General features: G+C 43.7%; 5 protein-coding genes across 11 annotated transcripts in view; 3 read left to right on the top strand and 2 right to left on the bottom strand.

Moving 5' to 3' along the window:
• The window catches only part of LOC125762713 (flotillin-2), a 150,216-nt gene that overhangs the window by 116,378 nt on the left and 13,247 nt on the right, over positions 1-20,591 (bottom strand). The window lies entirely within an intron of this gene.
• On the top strand, positions 65-7,226 carry LOC125762702 (glucose dehydrogenase [FAD, quinone]-like). Its single transcript, XM_049425108.1, has one exon. It carries the CDS (start codon positions 3,555-3,557, stop codon positions 5,421-5,423), a length of 1,869 nt encoding a protein of 622 aa, XP_049281065.1. The 5' UTR covers positions 65-3,554; the 3' UTR covers positions 5,424-7,226.
• Positions 7,320-9,715, top strand: LOC125762704 (glucose dehydrogenase [FAD, quinone]-like). Its single transcript, XM_049425112.1, has one exon. It carries the CDS (start codon positions 7,615-7,617, stop codon positions 9,457-9,459), a length of 1,845 nt encoding a protein of 614 aa, XP_049281069.1. The 5' UTR covers positions 7,320-7,614; the 3' UTR covers positions 9,460-9,715.
• Positions 10,924-17,064, bottom strand: LOC125762698 (glucose dehydrogenase [FAD, quinone]-like). Its single transcript, XM_049425101.1, has 2 exons — positions 14,380-17,064; positions 10,924-14,297 (listed from the first exon to the last, which is right to left on the bottom strand). Exons 1-2 carry the CDS (start codon positions 14,768-14,770, stop codon positions 12,775-12,777), a joined length of 1,914 nt encoding a protein of 637 aa, XP_049281058.1. The 5' UTR covers positions 14,771-17,064; the 3' UTR covers positions 10,924-12,774.
• LOC125762739 (glucose dehydrogenase [FAD, quinone]-like) lies at positions 17,791-18,741 on the top strand. Its single transcript, XM_049425217.1, has 3 exons — positions 17,791-17,972; positions 18,044-18,232; positions 18,309-18,741. Exons 1-3 carry the CDS (start codon positions 17,807-17,809, stop codon positions 18,656-18,658), a joined length of 705 nt encoding a protein of 234 aa, XP_049281174.1. The 5' UTR covers positions 17,791-17,806; the 3' UTR covers positions 18,659-18,741.

Here is a 20,591-nt window from a genome sequence, read left to right as displayed (position 1 = left end):
TCAAGATGAAAGACCAGTATGGTAATGGAGCGTAGGTTAAAAATTCTGGCGAGTGGGGATTACAGAGTTGGTATTATTCCAAGGTTGCTGCAACTACTGTAACTCAGCTACTGCCAGTAGCACCGATTTAACCGAGCAGTCTGTAAGTATGAGACGTACGAACGTACAACTACGATCGTGACGATGATGCTGTTGAAAACCCATCACACGAATTGTGATGGAAATAAAGGAGAATGCATTGTTGTTTTTTATTTGTATGCTTTTTTCAAACATTGCAATTTTCATCAAAGTTGTTTTTCTTCATGATGAGCCGGTTAAAAATATTCATTTCGTTTTGTATCCTTTATAACTTATAAATCACTCGGAGATATGAGAACAAAAACATTCGTTTACATGCTTACATGCTTACAGTCAATGTACAAGAAATAAAAATTTATACAATGAAAGAAAAATAAACCGTTTGACGGACAAGGTAAGTATCGAAGGTTACCATGGGTCATGCCTTAAAAATAGATAATTTCAACCACCTTAAGATGAAAAGAATTGAACCCAGCAATTTCCGTAATTGACATTTATCACATGGTGTACTGTAAAACACTTTAATAACGTAATTAATTTGATTTATTCTTTTCGTGAAATACCGATGGAATGGAGTTCAATAAAAGCTGTTTCATGCGACTTATTCTTCCTGTTTCAAGCAATTACCCAACCACACTTTCTTCACTGACCACTGACCCAAAAGAAGTAACGCACTATTACGGATGTAAAACCATGTCCTACAAGCTGATACACTCCTGAAAGACCTTGCTAGATCATTTCTGTTCGCCATCTGCAGAAGTCTGTACGGGATTGTTCGCCGCATTGAGAAGCATTCCGTACGCGTTTTGCTCATCGCTGCATCCTTCGACGATCGAACCCGATGTCACTCTCATCATACTTAGTTCTTTTTGGTTTTAATCGTCAGTCGCGTCGGAGGATGAATCATATATAAAATTATACCAGTAAGTTGAAGCACCTCCATCCTCTTGGGATGCTTTTTTCTCTCTCAAGGAAATCTCCACCATTTCTCCACGATTACGACTAGAGAGAAGGAAGGACAGTGGAGATCAGTGCAAGGTCATGGGGTCGTGGTAATTACACAACATTGACCTACCCACATGCCTGCTAGATCCGGACAATCCTCCCCACAAATGACCTTTTGATACGATCAGCCTTCCGCCCAGATTTGTACCATCCGCTATCACTGATTGACGACGTGAAAGAAGTCAATTTTACGCTCATATTTTAATGGCCGTTGCATGTGGTCCGGGTGTACGTGAAGAAGCGCCTGATACAAGCAACAATCATTACTGTGCGCACTTCGGCACACGGTAGGATGCAGCGATGATGAATGCAACCGGCCATGTGCATATCTACTAATCGACGATGCACTCGGTCTTACCGGCTGACTCAGCTGCTTTGTGCACTTTGTTTAATTTATGAGGATACTTAAAAATGTTAACCTATCAGTCAGATGAGTCGTACGAACTTGCGCGGTGTGTATGAACTTGCTCACGATTTCTACCCATTGCCGCATCCAAACAAGTTCCGAGCAACGACGAAAATGCCGTTCACATCCGTGTTCCAGCCTACTCAAGGCAGTAGAGTTCCTTCTGCCAATATGCACGCATTTCAGGTATCCAATTTAATTCTACGAAACATGGGAATTTTATGACTTGCCTAAATGGTTGTGCGCATGGCTTTTCTACGATTTTTCTTTACTTCTGCGTAATTGTTCTTTGTTAAAGGAGGTGCAACACCACTTATAGATAGGCAAATAAAATCTGCATTTTATGATGCAGGTGCATGGTAATTTCCGGTATGCACAAGTGCAAGGAACATAATCGTCAGGAATTATTTCCGTCTGTGCATCATCCGCTTGGTGCATTATACAAATTATCAGAAATATCTCAGAGATAGGATCTGAGTATGTGAAAAATAATACTTCCTGTACATTTTGTTTTGACGCGAAGAAGTTAGAACTTGATTACCTCGCTTTACCACCCGAAGATGTCTTCAGTTTAACAACATTTATGACATCATAGTGATTTTTCTTCCTTTGTCTTAAAAGTGCTTTTCACTGCCAGAAGGTGTTATTAGCTTATTAAGATTCCAATGAGGATCTTCCGTTAATTTATTTGAAGCTTTGACTATAGTCTGAGTAGATTTAATTTCTTTAAATTTATTTTTATGGAACTTTTCATTACTTTCCGTTTTGTTTTGTTCCTTTGCTAAATGCGCATTGTAAAAGAGTACCAATTAAACCACTGAATAATTACCCGTAACAAGAGCCTCCATACGCCTGTTCATAAAATCGGTCATTTCGGGCAGTGTTGCTTAATTTTGCGCTGATAACTGTAAAATGTTTTCGAAACACCAAACAGTCACCATGGCATTGAACAGACTTTATGCGTTTATTCCAATGCAAGCTGATTAAACCTTGCGCTGTTATACACCAGCGAAAACGTATCGTTGCACATTAATTATTTCAGAAGTTGATTAAAAATGCAGTACTTCGATAGTGCATAAGAAGGTCAAAGTATTAAATTGGGGAAAAAAACCACAAATCAAGATCAAGCCGTAATGGGATATGAAATATGGAAAAAGAAAGTTTTGAAACGACGACAGAATACAGGCTTCCCCCGAGATACGACCCCCTCGAGATACGACGATCCGCAGATACGACGATTTTGATCTTGACAGTTCTTATTATGCTCAAATTGTCAGTTTTTTTTAATTTTCACCGGCAACCGTTAAAAATTCATGGTCTTCACTGAATATAAAAATTAAATTGTTGGAATAAACTTATACATTCTCGATAAATATTTTAATGAAATATTGAAAAGATCAATTAATATACTATTCAAAACGATTTCTCTATGATTTTTTCCTCTAAAATATTTAAATATAGCTTTCGACTCTCTACGTATGCTTATAAACGATGTATTTTCGACTTACGACTTTTTCAACTTACGCCTTGCTTCGGGCTCTTTTTTCGGTTCCAAATACAGTCGTATCTCGGGGGACGCCTGTACAACATATGGGCAAAATTGTCACGAACCAGAACTGGAATCGATACATTTGTGTTCTGCCAGCCGTTAAACCGTTATAATGGTACACGACGAACGATCTCTTTTAGAACCTGTTACCTCCTGTTACCTTACCCTCCCTGCGACATGAAACTAGCCAGAGAATGAAATTGATAACAGAATTCATTAACATTTACATTAACATTAACATTTCTTATATATAAGATCTTCCTCACATCCGCTTCTGTTTCATCATTTTGGTTCAATATTTAACGGGCAGAAGTTTGGGTGTGGATCATCAAGCTTTAGTAAGTATTCAGAACCCGACTAGTCCGGACGCGCACGGTTCCTGAGACCACGCGGTGTGATATTATAATTAGTGCCGGTTAGAGTATCAATGTGAAGGTTGCAAAGTTTTAACGCTGGATAGGTCAATTTCATTTATAACAGACCATAAAATTTGAAGCTGGATGCCCGCTGCACAAAATGCTACAGGGACGAACGGCTTGGTGCACGATATTTGTCCTGGCCAGCTGGTGCCAAACGACGTTACCTCAACTTGCTGGAATAAAAACCTTGTTGGAGTTCTATCGTGCCGGTGATGAGAGTTTGAAGTACGAAAAACCAGATCAGAGAACTTTGCTTCCCGAGTATGATTTCATCATCGTCGGCGGTGGATCTGCCGGTTGTGTTCTGGCAAACCGGCTGACGGAAGTGTCTCATTGGTCCGTGTTGCTGATCGAGGCTGGATGGCGCGAAAGTCTTTTAATGGACATCCCAATGTTTGCCCACTACCTTCAGACTTACAGCACCGTCAACTGGGATTATCGGACAAAACCGAGCGATAAATATTGTTTGGCGTTTAAGAACAACCAGTGCCGGTTTCCACGTGGCAAAGTGATGGGTGGTTCGAGTGTGCTTAACTACATGATCTATACACGTGGTAATCGCCGAGATTACGACGCGTGGGCAGCAATGGGCAACACCGGGTGGTCCTTCAGCGATGTGTTACCGTACTTTAAAAAGCTCGAGAAAAACGTCGTCCCCGATGCACACCCGATGTACGCCGGACGAAATGGGCCTGTAACAATATCGTATCCCAACTACCGGTCCAGTGTGGCACGAGCGTTTGTACAGGCAAACATTGAATCAGGCGTACCGTATGTGGACTACAACGGGCCCACCCAACTCGGAACCTCATTCGCGCAAAGTACTACCAAGAATGGTCAGCGCGTCAGCACCAACAATGCTTACCTTTACCCAATACGAAATCGAAAAAATTTACATATTATTCGAAATGCGCACGTCACAAAGGTTTTACTCGATCGCGACACGAAAAGGGCCACAGGTGTTCAATATTATGCGAACAAACGTTATCATAAAGTTCGAGCCCGCCGTGAAGTGATTCTTTCCGCCGGTACGATTGGTTCGCCGCAACTATTAATGCTCTCTGGCATTGGACCTGCCAAACATCTGCGCCTGAAAGGTATACAGCCCGTCGTTAATCTCGCGGTCGGATACAACTTTCAGGATCACGTAGCGAGCGGTGCTCTAACGTTTCTTATCAACCGCACCATAACGCTCACCTCGGAGCGCCTCTTCACGCTGGAAAACTTTATGGAGTACGAGCACCAACACTCGGGGATGATGACGTCGATCGGGGCGTGCGAGGCACTCAGTTTCCACGACACAACTCAATCGTCCAATCGTACCGCCAGCGATGCTTGGCCCGATCTGGAGCTGCTGATGATTGGCGGTACACATGCGGCTGATCGTATATACGAGAGTAACTTTAACTACAAGCCCGAAACGTTCAACACGCTCTTCGGTGACATCGAGCGACGAGGGCTGGAGGGATATACGGTGTTTCCGATGATTTTACGTCCGCGCAGCAAGGGCCGTATACGGCTTGCCAGTTCCGATCCATTCGTGTATCCGATCGTTCAACCGAACTACTTCGACGATCCGTACGATCTGGAAATTTCGGTACGTGGAATCCGGAAAGCGATCGAGCTGACGAGGACCAAAGTGCTGAGAAGCTACGATGCCCGTCTGCTCGAAATTCCCATCCCGGGTTGTGAGCAGTACCGGTTCGACACGGACGACTACTGGAAGTGTTTTACGCGGCATGCTACATACACGATCTATCACCACGTGGGCACGTGCAAGATGGGTCCGGCCAGCGATAGACTGGCGGTGGTCGATTCACGACTCCGAGTGCACGGCATAAAGGGTTTGCGTGTGATCGACGCCAGCATTATGCCGGATGTTCCGGCTGGCCACACCAACGGTCCGACGATCATGATCGCCGAAAAGGGTGCCGACCTGATAAAGGAGGACTGGAATATGAGATAGTTGTGAAGGTTCGATTTTAATCGTATGCAAAATGTATTACGTAGTTGTTTTTGTATTCTCGTAAGAACGGCCAGGTCGTCACATCAGGTGGTTGTTATTTATTGCATAAAAAATTAAAGCGTAAACTAAAATAAACTCAACAAACTGCTCGAATTTGTTTTTTTTTTATTTGAAACAACAATCTTTCACTTGATCGATCTAGTGGACACGTTAAAAGACATGTTTTGACATTCCTTAATGATAAAACCAGTTCAACGGACAAACCTTCGCGATAGTTACAAACGTTGTAAACATCAAAGCGTCAGCATCGTAACACTTTTATGACGTCAACAGTGTCGCTTTTTTATTCGATCCAGATTATTCCGCTCTTGAACGAGAATAGAAACCCCCCAACAAATATTCTAAAAACATAACAATCATGTATCTGGTGGCTTTAGAAAATTGTTTAAAGATTAATCATTTGCATATAGACGTAAAGTTATTTTTATTATCAATCTAGTTCCTGGCGAATGTTCATTTAATGCACAAGGAAAAAATTGATGAATTTCATAATATACTGAAATATTCCAACACAACACTCCCTAGAGAGAAATTCCTTCAAAAAGAATCATGTCATGTCATTTAAAAAAAAATTCTCAATGCCACACAGAGCTCCCCGAGAATACGCTATAATGAAACAGTGTAAAAACGTCATTTTAGAATTCTCCCTAGTTGCTTCCTTTTTTTTTCGTTGGCTTCATTCTCCTTTGCTCTAGAATTCACTTAACATAGTACGCCGCGTCACTAAAATAACTTGCCACACATTAAGCTTCAGCCAGTACAAAAACCCAGCCATCACTTACTTTCGAGGACAAACGAGCGGTGGTGATCGTATTTAAACGAACACACGAAAAAGCTCTCCGTCATCGTCCGGTTGGCGAAGCTAAACCGGAAAGAAAAGAAAAGTCCGGTCAAGGCGAATGATAACGCAATCGAAACTACCACAGCAAACCGTCTACGCGAAGAATAGTGCAACCGCGAAAAAAAAATGCATCCCGCATCGTGTAGGGCCTGTTACGACGAGGCACAAAATCACGCTCGCAAAGAAAGTTGCATTCACGTCGGCCAAGTTCAAGTTTGCAACCACCGCGTAGGTGTGTGTGTTGGTGAGCAAGTAAACTTCACTTACGGAAGCTGCACCGGGTGGGTACGGGGCTCCCCTACGACCTTATCCGAACGTAGTTTAATGTTTAAAAAAAAACACAGAAATGTAAAAACTCACTCCATGCCTCAGTGCACCGTGCACAGTGTGAGTGCAGTTTTTGGCCGAGGGAATGTGCATCGAAGGTTACCGGGCCATTCATTCCCCCGGCTGTAGTATGAGACTACGATCGGTGGCGGGAAACTTACCCTTCGTTAAAGGGGGGGAAGAGGTGTAATAGCAAACGGTAGCGCACAGGTGAATGAGCAGTTTCCCGGCTACCATTATCAATTCAATAGTGCATTACCGCCCCCTTTCACTTGATTCTTACAAGTAATCTTCTACTACTCCTCGCATACTAGCAGCTTTATTGTTTTCTCACCAACTCATAACAAACATTTATCTCACACATACACAGTGAATTCCGTCTCTTTTTATCTTCACCTTTTTATCTCACTCTTGATTTACTCACATTCGAGCAGTTTGTATGGAACGCACGTATGTGCGAAAGACTCATTCGCACACCGTTCTAGTTGTGTTTTCCTGTCTATAAAGCTGAGAAACTCTCTCCCCTCCCCCCACCCCCCCAGGCAGGAAGGGAGTGGGCCGGATACTGGAAAATCCCGTACACGATTCGAGCAGTACCTCGCAGGAAGTACGGAGCATCGGAAAACTAGTTAACAGATTGTCTCCCGCTGCACAGCTACACTTGCACAGAGTGCTCCGTCTAGTACTGGTGACGGGGATGTAACCGCTTAAAACGCATGATATCCACGGCCGCGGGATTCAGTACGAGTGTAGTCGCGAAACGGTGTGCGTTCACAACCGTGTGCAGAATTTCAGTGCAGCGCCTCAGGACGGGAACCTTGGCGCTCGGGGTAGATGTATCGTGTGCCGGTGGGGTAACCGTATTTTAAAGGACCAGTGATCCAGTACATAGCGATTTGATTGGTGGTAATAGTGCGCAAAAGGGAAATTAAGTTCGCAGTGGTATAGCGGACGTTAATCAAGATGCAGTATGTACCGCTCGCGGCCGGTATTCTGGGTATGGTGAGCTTCACCCGGCCCCAGGATAGCCTACTGTCGATGCTCAGCTTTCTGCAGGACGGTGGTGAGCGTATGACCCACGAACTGCCGAGCCAACCGGTGGTTCAGACGGAGTATGATTTCATCATTGTCGGAGCTGGATCGGCCGGAAGTGTGCTGGCGAATCGGCTGAGTGAAGTGCCCGATTGGTCGGTACTTCTGATCGAGGCAGGACCCGGCGAGAACCTTCTCATGGACATCCCGATGGCGGCGCACTATCTGCAAAACTTTAACATCAACTGGGACTATCGGACGAAACCGAGCGATCAATATTGTTTGGCGTTTAAGAACAACCAGTGCCGGTTTCCGCGCGGTAAGGTGATGGGTGGTTCGAGCGTACTCAACTACATGATCTATACGCGCGGTAATCGACGCGACTTCGATCATTGGGCCGACCAAGGCAATCCGGGCTGGTCGTACGAAGATGTGCTGCCGTACTTCAAGAAGCTCGAGCACAGCGTCGTACCAGACGCAAATCCTGCCTATGCGGGCAAGGATGGACCACTAACGATTTCCTATCCGCGATTCCGTTCGGATACGGCGAAAGCGTTTGTGCAAGGTGCAATAGAGGATGGTGCACCGTACGTCGACTACAACGGCCCCACGCAGATCGGTGTTTCGTACATCCAAAGTACGACGAAAGATGGAAAACGGGATAGTACGAACGTGGCGTATTTGTACGATATGGCGAACCGGTCCAACCTACACGTGAAGAAAACTAGCCAAGTGACTAGAATTTTGTTCGACCGCAGCACTAACCGGGCGTCGGGTGTACGCTTCTATCACGCTGGACGCTTCTACACGGTACGTGCCCGTCGGGAAGTGATCGTGTCCGCCGGTGCGATTGGATCGCCCCATCTGCTAATGCTTTCCGGGATCGGACCTGCCGAACATCTGCGTGCGAACGGCATCAAGCCGATTGCGGATCTGCCGGTGGGGTACAATTTTCAAGATCATACCGCTGCCGGTGGGCTAACGTTTATGGTGAATGACACAGCGACGCTCAAGTACAAGGACGTCTTCCGGCTGGATAACTTCATGAAGTACCAGTACGAAAAGCGTGGCCCATTTACATCTGTTGGTGGCTGTGAAGCTATCGCTTTTTACAATTCCGAAAACCCGAACGATCCGGACGGATGGCCAGACTATGAGCTGCTACACATCGGCGGTACGATTGCGGCTGATCCAACATACGAGATTAACTTCAACTACAAGCCGAAAACTTTTCAAACACTGTTTGGAGATATTCAGCGTAAAAGCTACGATGGTTTTACGGTGTTTCCGCTGATCATGAGACCACGGAGCAAGGGCCGGATCTACCTGAACGGTTCCAACCCATTTAGGTATCCCATCATCGAACCAAACTACTTTGACGATCCGTACGATTTGGACATTTCGGTGCGCGCCATTCGGAAGGCCATTAAGCTGAGCCGTACGGCAGCGTTACAGCGTTACAATGCCCGGTTGCTCGAGATACCGATGCCGGGTTGTGAACGCTATCGGTTCGATTCGGACGACTACTGGAAATGCTTTTCGCGGCATGCCACCTTCACCATCTATCATCACGTGGGTACGTGCAAAATGGGTCCGAGAAAGGATCCTACCGCCGTGGTGGATGCGAGGTTACGCGTGCACGGTGTCAAAGGGTTGCGAGTGATCGACGCCAGCATAATGCCGGATGTACCGGCGGGCCATACAAATGCACCGACCATCATGATCGGTGAAAAGGGTGCCGACATGATCAAGGAAGATTGGAACGAGCTAACGTAGAAGCGTCTGTGTTTTTCCGAACAGTGATTCCGGCCAGTAGTCAGCTAGTGACAGAAAACATTACAAGCACGGATGTGGCATGCAATTTTTTCATTCCTATACACGATCTCCCCCAAAAGGGGAAAGCAATGATTATTTATACTATTTATAATGATAGCACAATAGCGCTGGTGATAAATGTAGAACTAAGTGTGTACTTAGGCTGCGCTCATTTTCCAGTAATAAAATACTACGACTAGATAATTAAATTACGAAACCGAAATGTGTTTGATTTGCTTCACTTCCCGGAAATCTCACATGATGAAACGTTCTATCGAGGCCGAATCTGTAGTGAAAATTGATAACCTTTGGTAGAAATGCATTTTTGATTTAATCGTACCCGATTGTTCGCCAGCACGTCAGCCAGAATGTTAAGGTTTTTCTGATGCGAGCAGAAAAGCTACCGTGACGCCAGAAGCGCTGAAAATCTTACTCTATTCAATTAATTTTTCACTTCCCCACGCCCCACACGCGGTGCGATTGTTGCTGTGTAAATTAAACGAATGATTAATCACATCGATTACATGCTAGAACAGTGCTACGCGATGAACGATATCACACGAATCTGATGTAACAGTGGTTAATGCGAGAGGAAACAGTTAATCGACCAACGAACAAGATGAAAAGACATTTATTTGTTTGTATTTTATATGATACCAACGACATATGATGCGATTCCTTTACGATTCAATATAAAATAATATAAATTAAATATGCTCCAACAATTAAAATGTATGTCAAAAGTCAATGAACTATGAAGAGCCTTCAATTGTGCACGCGTTGGTTTATGATGGAAGTGAAACCACAAAAGCCAAGGTGATACGATTATTCAGAAACGAAGGGCCATACTGTCAAGGTTACGGAGCGTCCCTTTTGCACCGGGAACACGCACATTAGACCTGCTGCATTGCCAAGGACACACAGTTGACTGGACGTACAGTGAGGATGGCCACAATTCATTTATCTAAGAAGATGAGATGCAACGAATAAAACCAGCGTAGAGCCGAACATTTTAAACGACACGGAAACCTGTTGCATTACGGAATTACCGTCTTCTCATTACCGGTTGTGTATTGAATTGCAAAAACAGACACCAATATCGGGCGCGGAAGCTGTAACAAACAACTTACATGAGCTGTAGGAAGCTCGAGGAACAAAAAAAAGTGAAAGGATTCTGCCAAACAAAGACTTCGTTCTTTTTTAAACTCCTGTTATAAATGTAGCGTTCACCATTTCAAGGAATCAATGAACTTAAAAGCTAAAGAAAGATATCAGACATTGTGGTCAAGTACACTGCACTTAAATCAACCAAATGCCTACTAATTGCCAGAAGTGAAAAACGAATGTGATTTTATATGAACCACCAACAGATGATTCAGCTACTATAAATAAAGTTAGTTCGCAAACATAATCTGGACATGCTAATAGGCGATGCACAGTTTCTCTTTCGTTTGGCATTGAAAATTCTTCGCCTAACTTCCCGGCACTGCTGACGTACTTCCCTTGTCGCATCGCGCACGAAACACTGGAAAAGTACCGACTTTTGTGATCAGAATTTCAATTCGATTGTCCGGGTTATGCATTTAATGACGCCCTACCGTACACCACAGTACAAGGGGGGTTTCAAAGGCATCACGGGTGCGCTTAATCGATCTGTTTGTTTCAATAGAACCTTCCTAGATCAAAATTATCTTTGATTAGGTCTAGAGTAAATACTCGCATTGAAAGTAATCTGATACCCGGACAGCCACGTGCACCATCTGGTCACAGTTAATTTTATTTTTGCAAATAAATTGTTGACATAGCAAATTCCTCCCTCTCCCGTCGTAGACAGCTTAAATCGTGAATTTAAAAATAATTGATTATCAAAATTATCATTTGTTTGCATCGTGTTGTAGTGGAATTCTGAGCAAGAAAGACTTGCTAACGTACAAGCGACGAACGGCATATTGATATTCGGATTATTGACATTGCATACTTGTAGGCGTAATACATTGAGGGTAGAGCTCTATACCGTCCATCATCGTTATGTAGACATGTAGACGTTACAGTGTGTAGACGTTATGTTATGTAGACGTTACATGAAGCCGGAACCGCGAGAATAATCTTTATTTCGTCCTTTCGTGCTTTCAGTTCAGATATGCATACTAAGATTTTCTATTCCACCAGCGGGAATTGGTAATCAGATGACCTTTCATATATTTTCTGTTGCATGAGGAACTCCAAATACTTAATGCATTCCGTACTAAAAAGATAATTATCAAGAGTTATTGATTATCTGAAAGTTTAACTATATAACCAGCACTCCAAAAACCACTTACGCAACCATTGTTTGTTATCAATCTCTCAATCTATGAACTAATCATGAACTGATGCTAGATACAAATTCAATTCAATTCTGAATAGGTTCAATAAATTAAAAATTCGAATCCGACTTTACCCGCTTCCGTTTGATCAGCAATCAGTTTGAGAACAACTAAGCTACATGAAAAATACTTGAGAATAGAACTCAAATATATTATCTATTTAGGGGTATAATTGGCTTAATTTCTCATTTTTCTTAGCATCTTTATCAATGTGAATAATTAAATTAATAATCAAGCACAAAACCATTTTAACATTGTTTTGGTATCTTTAATTGAGCTATGTAAGGAGCATTTTATGTATTGAATATGTTCTATTTTATGCTATTAATCAGCTGTTAATCAAATATGTTGCTACACTACGGATCTGGAACTATTAACCTAATGGCGTACATTTGACAAGTTTATTTTTATATTCCGTGTTCAGCACTGTTCCACGATACGATCAGCTGTTTCACACGATCAACAAACGATTATATCAGCAAGCAAACTATCTTCATTAGCATTCTTTCCTGTATCGGTAACTATAACACGTTTTTTATATCCGTTTGACATTGGTGCGTTTGTCTGCGAACGGTACGAAGACACGCTCACGAAATTCTTCGACGCATGCCGTCCCCACCTATATCCACCTGAAAGTGACCAATTTCCGATCGTTGTGGAGCCGCCGTTACCGGTTACCAACAGCCGTTATGATCGTATAAAATGGAATTTTAAAATCATCTGTTACCCTTGACCATGGCGATACGGATACCACTTATCACGCACCCTGTGACCTCCGAACCTTTTTCTTTGATGACTTCCATTTACTACAGTTTCTTCGGTGCTTTTTCTTAAACGCTACATATACGTCCATCTCATAACAACCTACAATAACAACAAACCACTGACTATATGCGTCTTTACACTCACATTAGGTACCACTGGCCGTTGGATTGTTCTGCCCTAACCATTCGGCTTTGATCAAATCGGATAGCTTTTCACCGATCATGTACGCCGTAGCGGTCGGGTGTCCACTGGTTGGGTACGGAATTACCCCAACGTCGGCCACCCGTAGCCGGCTGACACCGTGCACCTTCAGGTGAGAGGATACAACCGCGTCCGGATCACTCACCGGTCCCATCTTGCACGTCGCTATCTGATGGTGAATCGAGGTCGTCTGCGTACGGATGGCACAGCGCCAGTAATCATCGGTACCGAACCGAAAGTTGGCACAGTTTGGTAAAGGAATGTCATACAACTTGGCACCGTAACGCCGGGCGGCCCGTGTATTCATCAGCGGCAACGCCGACCGAATACCCTGCAGAATCGTTTCCACGTCTTCCGGCTCTTTCAGCATGTTGGAAAAAAATCGTGGCCAGTGCAGCGGATTGCAGCTTTTCAGGCGTAGATAGCCTTTAGACTTCGGATGCAGCAACACGATATTGAGCGTCACCGCGTCCCGCTCGTTCGCTTCCAACGGTTTATAGATGCTGTAAATGCTGTCCGTCAACCGGAACCCGCTACGGATGCCGCTGCCATGATCGGCCGCCAGCGAACCACCGGTCAGAATGTACTCAATATTCGGCAGCGTCGCCGGTGTGGCCGCACTTTCCGGATTTGTGGTGTTGCGAATGAAGGCCACTGCTTCGACGCCACCTGTCACCGTCATCGGTCCTTGGCCTTGCAGAAACGACAGAAAGGCATCCAGCGTAATCACGTTGTCACCGTGCAGTGAAAGGTTGGTCGTGTTGGTGACGAACGCGAGCCCGGTAAAGTAGATGTGATCGTACAGCGTCTGTCCGACCGGCAGATCCTTTATCACGGGTATACCTATCTCCTGCAGATGTTCCCTCGGACCGACACCGGACAGCATTAGCAGCTGAGGTGTTTGCAGTGCACCGGCGGTCATTAGAATCTCCTTGTCGGCGTAAACGGTGAAGCGATTGCGTTCCTTAATGAACTCCACACCGTAAGCTTGCTGGGTTGTCGAGTCGATCAGCACCCGTGTCGCACGTGCATTGGTAAGTATGTGCAAATTCGGACGATCGAGAATCGGCTCGAGAAACGCGGTGTACGCTGTAAGTCGGCGACCATTTCGAACGTTCGACTGAATGTACGACACACCAATCTGGGACTCACCGTTGTAATCTACACTGTCCAGACCGAGTTCACGCCACGCATTCACGAATAGCTTTGCCAGACGGGTACGGTAAGGAAGATATCGTACATCTAAATTACCGTCTTTGCCGTGATATTTGTTCACCTCGCGAAGGTAAGATTTTTCCGACTTCAAAAAGTACGGCAGAATTTCATCAAACGACCATCCTTCATTACCGGCCGCTGCCCATTGGTCGTAGTCGTACTTGTTTCCCCGCACGTACATCATGTAGTTGATGAGCGTTGAACCACCGAGACCCTTCCCACGTGGATAGCCACAGCGTTGATCCTTCATACCTATGGAAACATCGGGACATTACTACTATGCTACCTTCATCCACAAATCGAACAGCTGCAAATCCACGATCATTATCCTTACCCCAGCAGGAATAGTTCTGTGGTTCGGCGAGGTATCCCCAGTTATATCTGGTTGACTGTAGGTACGCCGAAAAGATTGGCACCTGGACGAAAAGATTTTCCTGTTCACCCGCCTCGATCAGTAGCACGTTCCAGTCACGTATCTCACTTAATCGGTTGGCCAACAAGCATCCCGAGGGACTAGCGCCCACAATGATAAAATCATACTTCTTCAACAACGGCGCTTCTTTGACACTGTTTTCCTGCAGTAGTCGCACATTTGCTGGATCACTCTCACCATAAGTAGCCGCATCTGGACACTGGCATACCGATTCTTTTGCGATAAACCATAAACACAGCAGTACAGCTAACAGGAAACGAACGCCTCTACTGAGCACTAATAAGACACTCATCGTACTATTCGTTCTGCCACTAAAACTTTATGTGCGAAGCCACCTTTGAAACGGTCAACTCCGCTCCGTGTCCGAACCGATACTAAGCGAACGAAATTTGATCGCGTCTAAATTACGGCTGCTCGTCAAATCCTTCGCTGCTAGTAGTGCGTGTTTCCTTCTATCTCTATCCTGACCGGTTGCATACAGTGACAGTCACAAGTAAGCCGTTCGTTCAGATTTCCAAAAAGGCATCTCCCGTCTCACTAGTCTGCTTTCCGCACCAGCGATTTACCACGTGCCCACCCTTCGCACAGTGCATACATCGGACCGAGATGGTGGTATGATAAAGCAACAGAGCTGACAATGACAAACCTACCAAAAAAAAACTATTGCATTTGGGTATCATAAAAATTCCGCACGGTGTGCGGTGGATCTGGCCTGGGCGCTTTCCTCCAAACTGTGTAGCTCCACTTGGTACGTCACGGTCACGCACACTATGCAGTGATCGTATCAACAAACTTTACTTGCTTGGCTTGTGTTTTGTTCCAGAGGACATAATCGAAAATCTGTCGATATTAAAAACGCCGAATATCAGCCTGCAAACGGGGGTACTATTGGAAAACATTGGGTATGATCTTGACCTCATGCATATATTTATAATATTTGGATCGCAATACTTGTTTTTTTTCTCTCCTTAAATAAATAAAGTAAACCAAATAAACGAATAATACAATTTATCAAATTATTGACATATTTACAGCGTCCTTGCTTTAATATATGATATGATATATGATATACTTACTGTTTTTCTATGTCTTCATCCGTTGAGCATATACTTCTAACGCATACAGTCACACAGATCCATCCGCCAACGCGGAAGAGATAAAGAAATATTAACATTACACATGGATTTAATCTCTTCAAACCGAGCACGGAACATCTTTTCCGCAGGAAGCCCTCGACTGACCGTTTGCATCGTTTTTTGATGTGTGTCACGAAGAGGTCCTACCGGTTTTTCGGTGTGCGATCATACCGGAGCTCCCACTCTAGACACGAACCTTGACATAAGACTACTGAACCGACCTGCCAATAGCTGATTAGCAACCGTTCGCTTTCGTATTTCGTATCAGTACCACACATAAGCCTACGAAACCTTAATAGAATCGTCTGTCTGAAGAAGGATTATGGTTAAACCACCATTTAACCGACCTAATAGTTTCAACAATTTGTGGGTCACCATAGCTAACATGGCTGTTTTGAGTTTGTTTTTGTTTTTTGGTTAGCTAATTTAAACAAATACTGGTTTCCAAAATCACGAATGACAACAGGTGAGTTTTACTGTTCGAATCCATTCCGTTCTTTGGCAGTACCTTTCGTATACTAAATGGAATAAAAAATTGCAACGTACGTGCGTCCATCTTTGGCACATCGTAAAAGCTATACGATTCTTTCGGGTTTCTGTTTATACGAACGATTACTATCTAAGATATTTCTCAAACTATTCCATCACGTTTTGTCAATCTTCGTTCAATTTAAGTGCCGAGTGAAATGGTTTGGCTCATCAAAATGTTTTACGTACCCCTTTGGTATGTTTTCCCCGCCTATCGAAATACTCTGTTGCATGCGTCGATTGACTTTGTCTGCACTAAAAGGAACAGTTTATTTCGTGTCAACCGTATACCCTTCACCGCAGCTTTTATCGACATTGCAATCGAACGCCGCAACGTTGATCGCAGCTCTAATATTTGCGCCCCTGTTGTGGGGCTAATTGGTCGAATTCGGTAATGACAGGGCCCAACAGGAAGGTCGATATACGAGTGCTTTTTCGTTTGTGTAACAATCCATCTCACCCAGGGCACCGAAGCTTTCCTGCTGCGTTCACGATGGCGTAGTTCCGTGGCTGAACTTGAAACTGTCTAACATGACCTACCCTATCCACCCACGCGAGTGGTGTGTTTTTTTACTTCTTCAAACAATTGAGAAACGACTACGCTACTCAACGGTGACAATAAAAACCCTGAACAGCGGTCCGTTTGTTGGAAAAGAAGTAGCCTCTCTATTCGGAGAAATACACACTTAATGACAGGTGAAAAACTGTCAGCAATGATTGATATTTTTCTCACATGACAGTGATATCTAAAACATGGTTATTAGGTCTTTTCCACACCCTGATCAAAATGTTTCATCGAACGAATTCATCACCAACCTCCTTATTAAATTCAGTAAATAAAGCGTGTGCAAATTCTTCACGTAAAAGCCTTCGCGGTTCAACAAATTGGTTCCGGATAGCATATGAAGAATAATGTTTTCATCTTCAATCGCCTGATTCAACTCCCATTCAAGGATATAGCTGTAGAAAATAAATAATGATAACTTCCTATAATTAGCGCTTTAAGCAGTTGGAACACAACAAACCTTTCCGTATGTTTTTGGGTGATCTTCCGACGATTATCACACCGGGAGTACTTGGTTTGCATTCCAGTGGACTCCCATATAAATCTGCTCCACTCAGAATGGCAATCGTATAATGTAGAAGAAAAAACAGGTTTTCAGCACACGTCGCACGATTATCACATCAAATGCGTAACGTATCGTTGGTACCTCCAGTGGAAAAGTATCGCAAATATTATCTTTTTTTTTTATTTCCTTGTTTAATTTGCTGAGGACGCCAATTCTCCATTTACTGTTATTATTTACTTTTGAAATTCTCTGTAAATTTGAACATATTTTATGGTTTCATGAGAAATGGTCACACTGTAGTACCAAAGTTGCCGATATACGAAGTTGGTAAAATAAACAGAGAGCGGTAACGTTATCATTTTTTTTTTCGTTATATTCATGAAACCTGCTAAAGAATCACATCTCTCTGTAGGATTTGATGTGGCTGTTTTTTTTTCTTCTCTTCATAAGATCAAGAATCAAGAAAAGAACAAAGTAACCGAGAATGATCACAGCGTCGGGTTACGTTTGTTCTCGTGTCCAGCAGAACAGTTCGCTTACGACCGTCCAGAAGTTCGTTTCGCGAGGTGATTCTTTAGTGCTTTCTGCAAAACCATGCAGTGGAGCAACAGTATACGGCTCCTGATTATTGTTGCCGTTGCAGGCATCGCACAATCCTTCTTATGGTGGCCACTTTACGTTAAAAAGGAGCAATGGCTGAACAGCGTCTTAGTGCCGTCGGCAACATCGTCCCCGCCGAAACCACCGTTAAGTTTCTCAGGTAGAGGCAGAATGCGCGAAGTGTCAAGCGTCTGACGAAGGTGTCAATGAACTTTTTCGCCTAATTTACAGCTGAGGTGAGCTATAGGACGGTGTACGATTTTATCGTTGTTGGTGGTGGTACTGCGGGTTCAGTGATCGCTAGTCGGTTGGCCGAGTTACAGCAGTGGCGCATTTTGCTAATTGAAGCGGGCGGAAGCCATAACGGACAGGATCTTAGCTGGAACGTTAGAGCGGAGCCTCAGGCGGACGCTTGTCTCGGTAAAGAAGTGATGCTAAAACAAAGGAAACATGTTCCGGATGAGTTAATGCTTCAATGCTCCTCACTTCCACACAGGAGAACGCGATCAGCGATGTGAAATACCAGCTGGTAAAGGATTGGGAGGAAATACGCTGATCAACAACATGCTGTACGTTCGAGGAAGTGAAACAGATTACAACGCATGGGCTATGCAAGGGAATGTGGACTGGGCCCACCGAAATGTATTACCTTATTTTTTGAAACTCGAAAATTTTCGGTACAACCTTTCCGCCAACTCACGACAACAGCGCGGCAAAGGTGGACCGGTTCCGATATTCGAAATGCACGACAAGTCATCTCTCGCGCATACTTTCGTCTCCGCTTGCAATCGTCTCGGTTTACGAACGGCTGATTACAACGCAGAAGCGAATCAAACCGTCGGCTAAGTGCAGTTAACGAATCGCCGCGGAAAACGCGTTACTGCTTCCGATGCGTATGTTTGGCCGGTGAAACCACTCTTTACCAACCTTCACATCATGACGGCGGCAAGAGTTACCAAGGTGCTAATCAACCCCCGAACGCGGCAAGCAGCAGGCGTGACGGTACTTGTTGATGGGAAGCAACGTAATATACGAGCAACCAAAGAGGTGATCCTTTCTGCCGGTCCCATTTTTACACCCCATCTGCTACTACTATCCGGCATCGGTCCAAAATCGCAACTAGAAGCTTTAGGTATAACGGTACATGAAGATCTGCCGGTCGGAGCAACAATGAACCTTCGATACATATCATTTCCCTTACATCTGGCAACGAATAGAACGCTCACGTCTACGTCACAAAAGAAATTGGAAGCAATTGCATTTCTGAACACTCCGCAGCAGACAAAAGATGCTGGTCCCAGTCATGAGATCCTGTTCCAATACGAACCACGAGATACACGGGAATATTTCTCGATCGGTTTAATCCACTTAAGACCATCGTCTAGAGGTTTCCTGAGACTTAACACGGCAAATCCCACGGATAGCCCCCTGATCTACACACAATTTTTTAACGATCCCAAAGATATGGAGGAAATTTTGCGTGGTATCACGGAATGTCTTAGGATTCTTCACACAGAAGATTTCGCAAAACTGGGTTTGCAGACAAGAAAACTCAAAGCTCCTCCTTGCGATCGGCTTCGGTACGGTACGGACGATTACTGGCGATGTGTGGTTCGTCACGTAGGTCATGTTGCCGATCAACCGTATGGCACCTGCCCCATGGGAAGTAGACAAAACGGTCAATCTGTGGTATCGCCAGAGTTAAAAGTTCATGGAATTGGAAACCTACGAATTGTTGATGCCAGCGTCATGCTACCGGTATCGAACGGCCATACACAAGCTACGGTATACATGATCGCTGAAAAGGCATCCGATTTGATCAAAAGCTTTTGGGACTGGGGCAACGAACTGGAAAAGCGCCGCTAGGTTCTGTACCGTCCATAGGTAACGTTTAAATCGATTGCGCCAAAATGTATGCAACATGCATTTCACGTGAAGCGTTTCACGTAGCAGTACTGGTATAATTCACCGCCAGAATATCTGAAACCGCTTATTCAAAATAGGGATTTCTCAGAATAAGGATATTATAAATATAAACAAATTTAGTATGATCAAAAATTGCACATTCCTAGGTTTAAAAAAACATAACCGTTGGAACGGGAAAAAAACATTGAGCAAACTAAATCAAGTCTTGTTTAAGTCACCTGTAAGTGTCTTTCGTTGTAAGTATGTTATAATTTCAAGGCAATTTTAGCTTTATATGTAATCTAAATTGACTTATTCGTCTCTTAACATCCTAAGAGACACCCAACAAACTACAAAATAAAATCGACATATGTGTCATGAACTTTTGTCATGTTTTTGGTTTGCCGCATACATATCCGGAGTAAAATGTTACCTTCAGACCATGATTAAAAGATTGACATCGTTGTATATGAACGAGGTTTCTTTTGCATTTGCCACCATTCAGTTGAAAACATACCTGTAATGAAAAAAAAATAATGACCATCAGTACATTATGTCTGCGCGTTTTGAAACACTTTAATAAAATATACATGAACAATTAAAAAATAAATTTATAAAACGTCTTTATAATTAAAGATTATTTAAAATGTTGCTTAAACTAAGAAGTTACCGAATTAGAAACAAGACACCCACAGACTTTTTTTACGATTGGTAGTAAAATGTTACCATCCCATCCAAACGTTTCCTTATTGTTTCAGGAAGGTTTACTATCAACATCTTATATAGTAACAACGAAGATTTCAAACAACTGCGAAATTCGTTAAACACACCAAAAAGATCATTACACCAACAATGAGGGTAGGAGCTTGCAGGT

Source organism: Anopheles funestus, chromosome 2RL (genome assembly GCF_943734845.2).
Source record: "Anopheles funestus chromosome 2RL, idAnoFuneDA-416_04, whole genome shotgun sequence".
Classification (NCBI taxonomy): domain Eukaryota; kingdom Metazoa; phylum Arthropoda; class Insecta; order Diptera; family Culicidae; genus Anopheles; species Anopheles funestus.
Note: the sequence above shows the minus strand (reverse complement) of the source record. Positions and strands in the feature narration are given on the sequence as shown.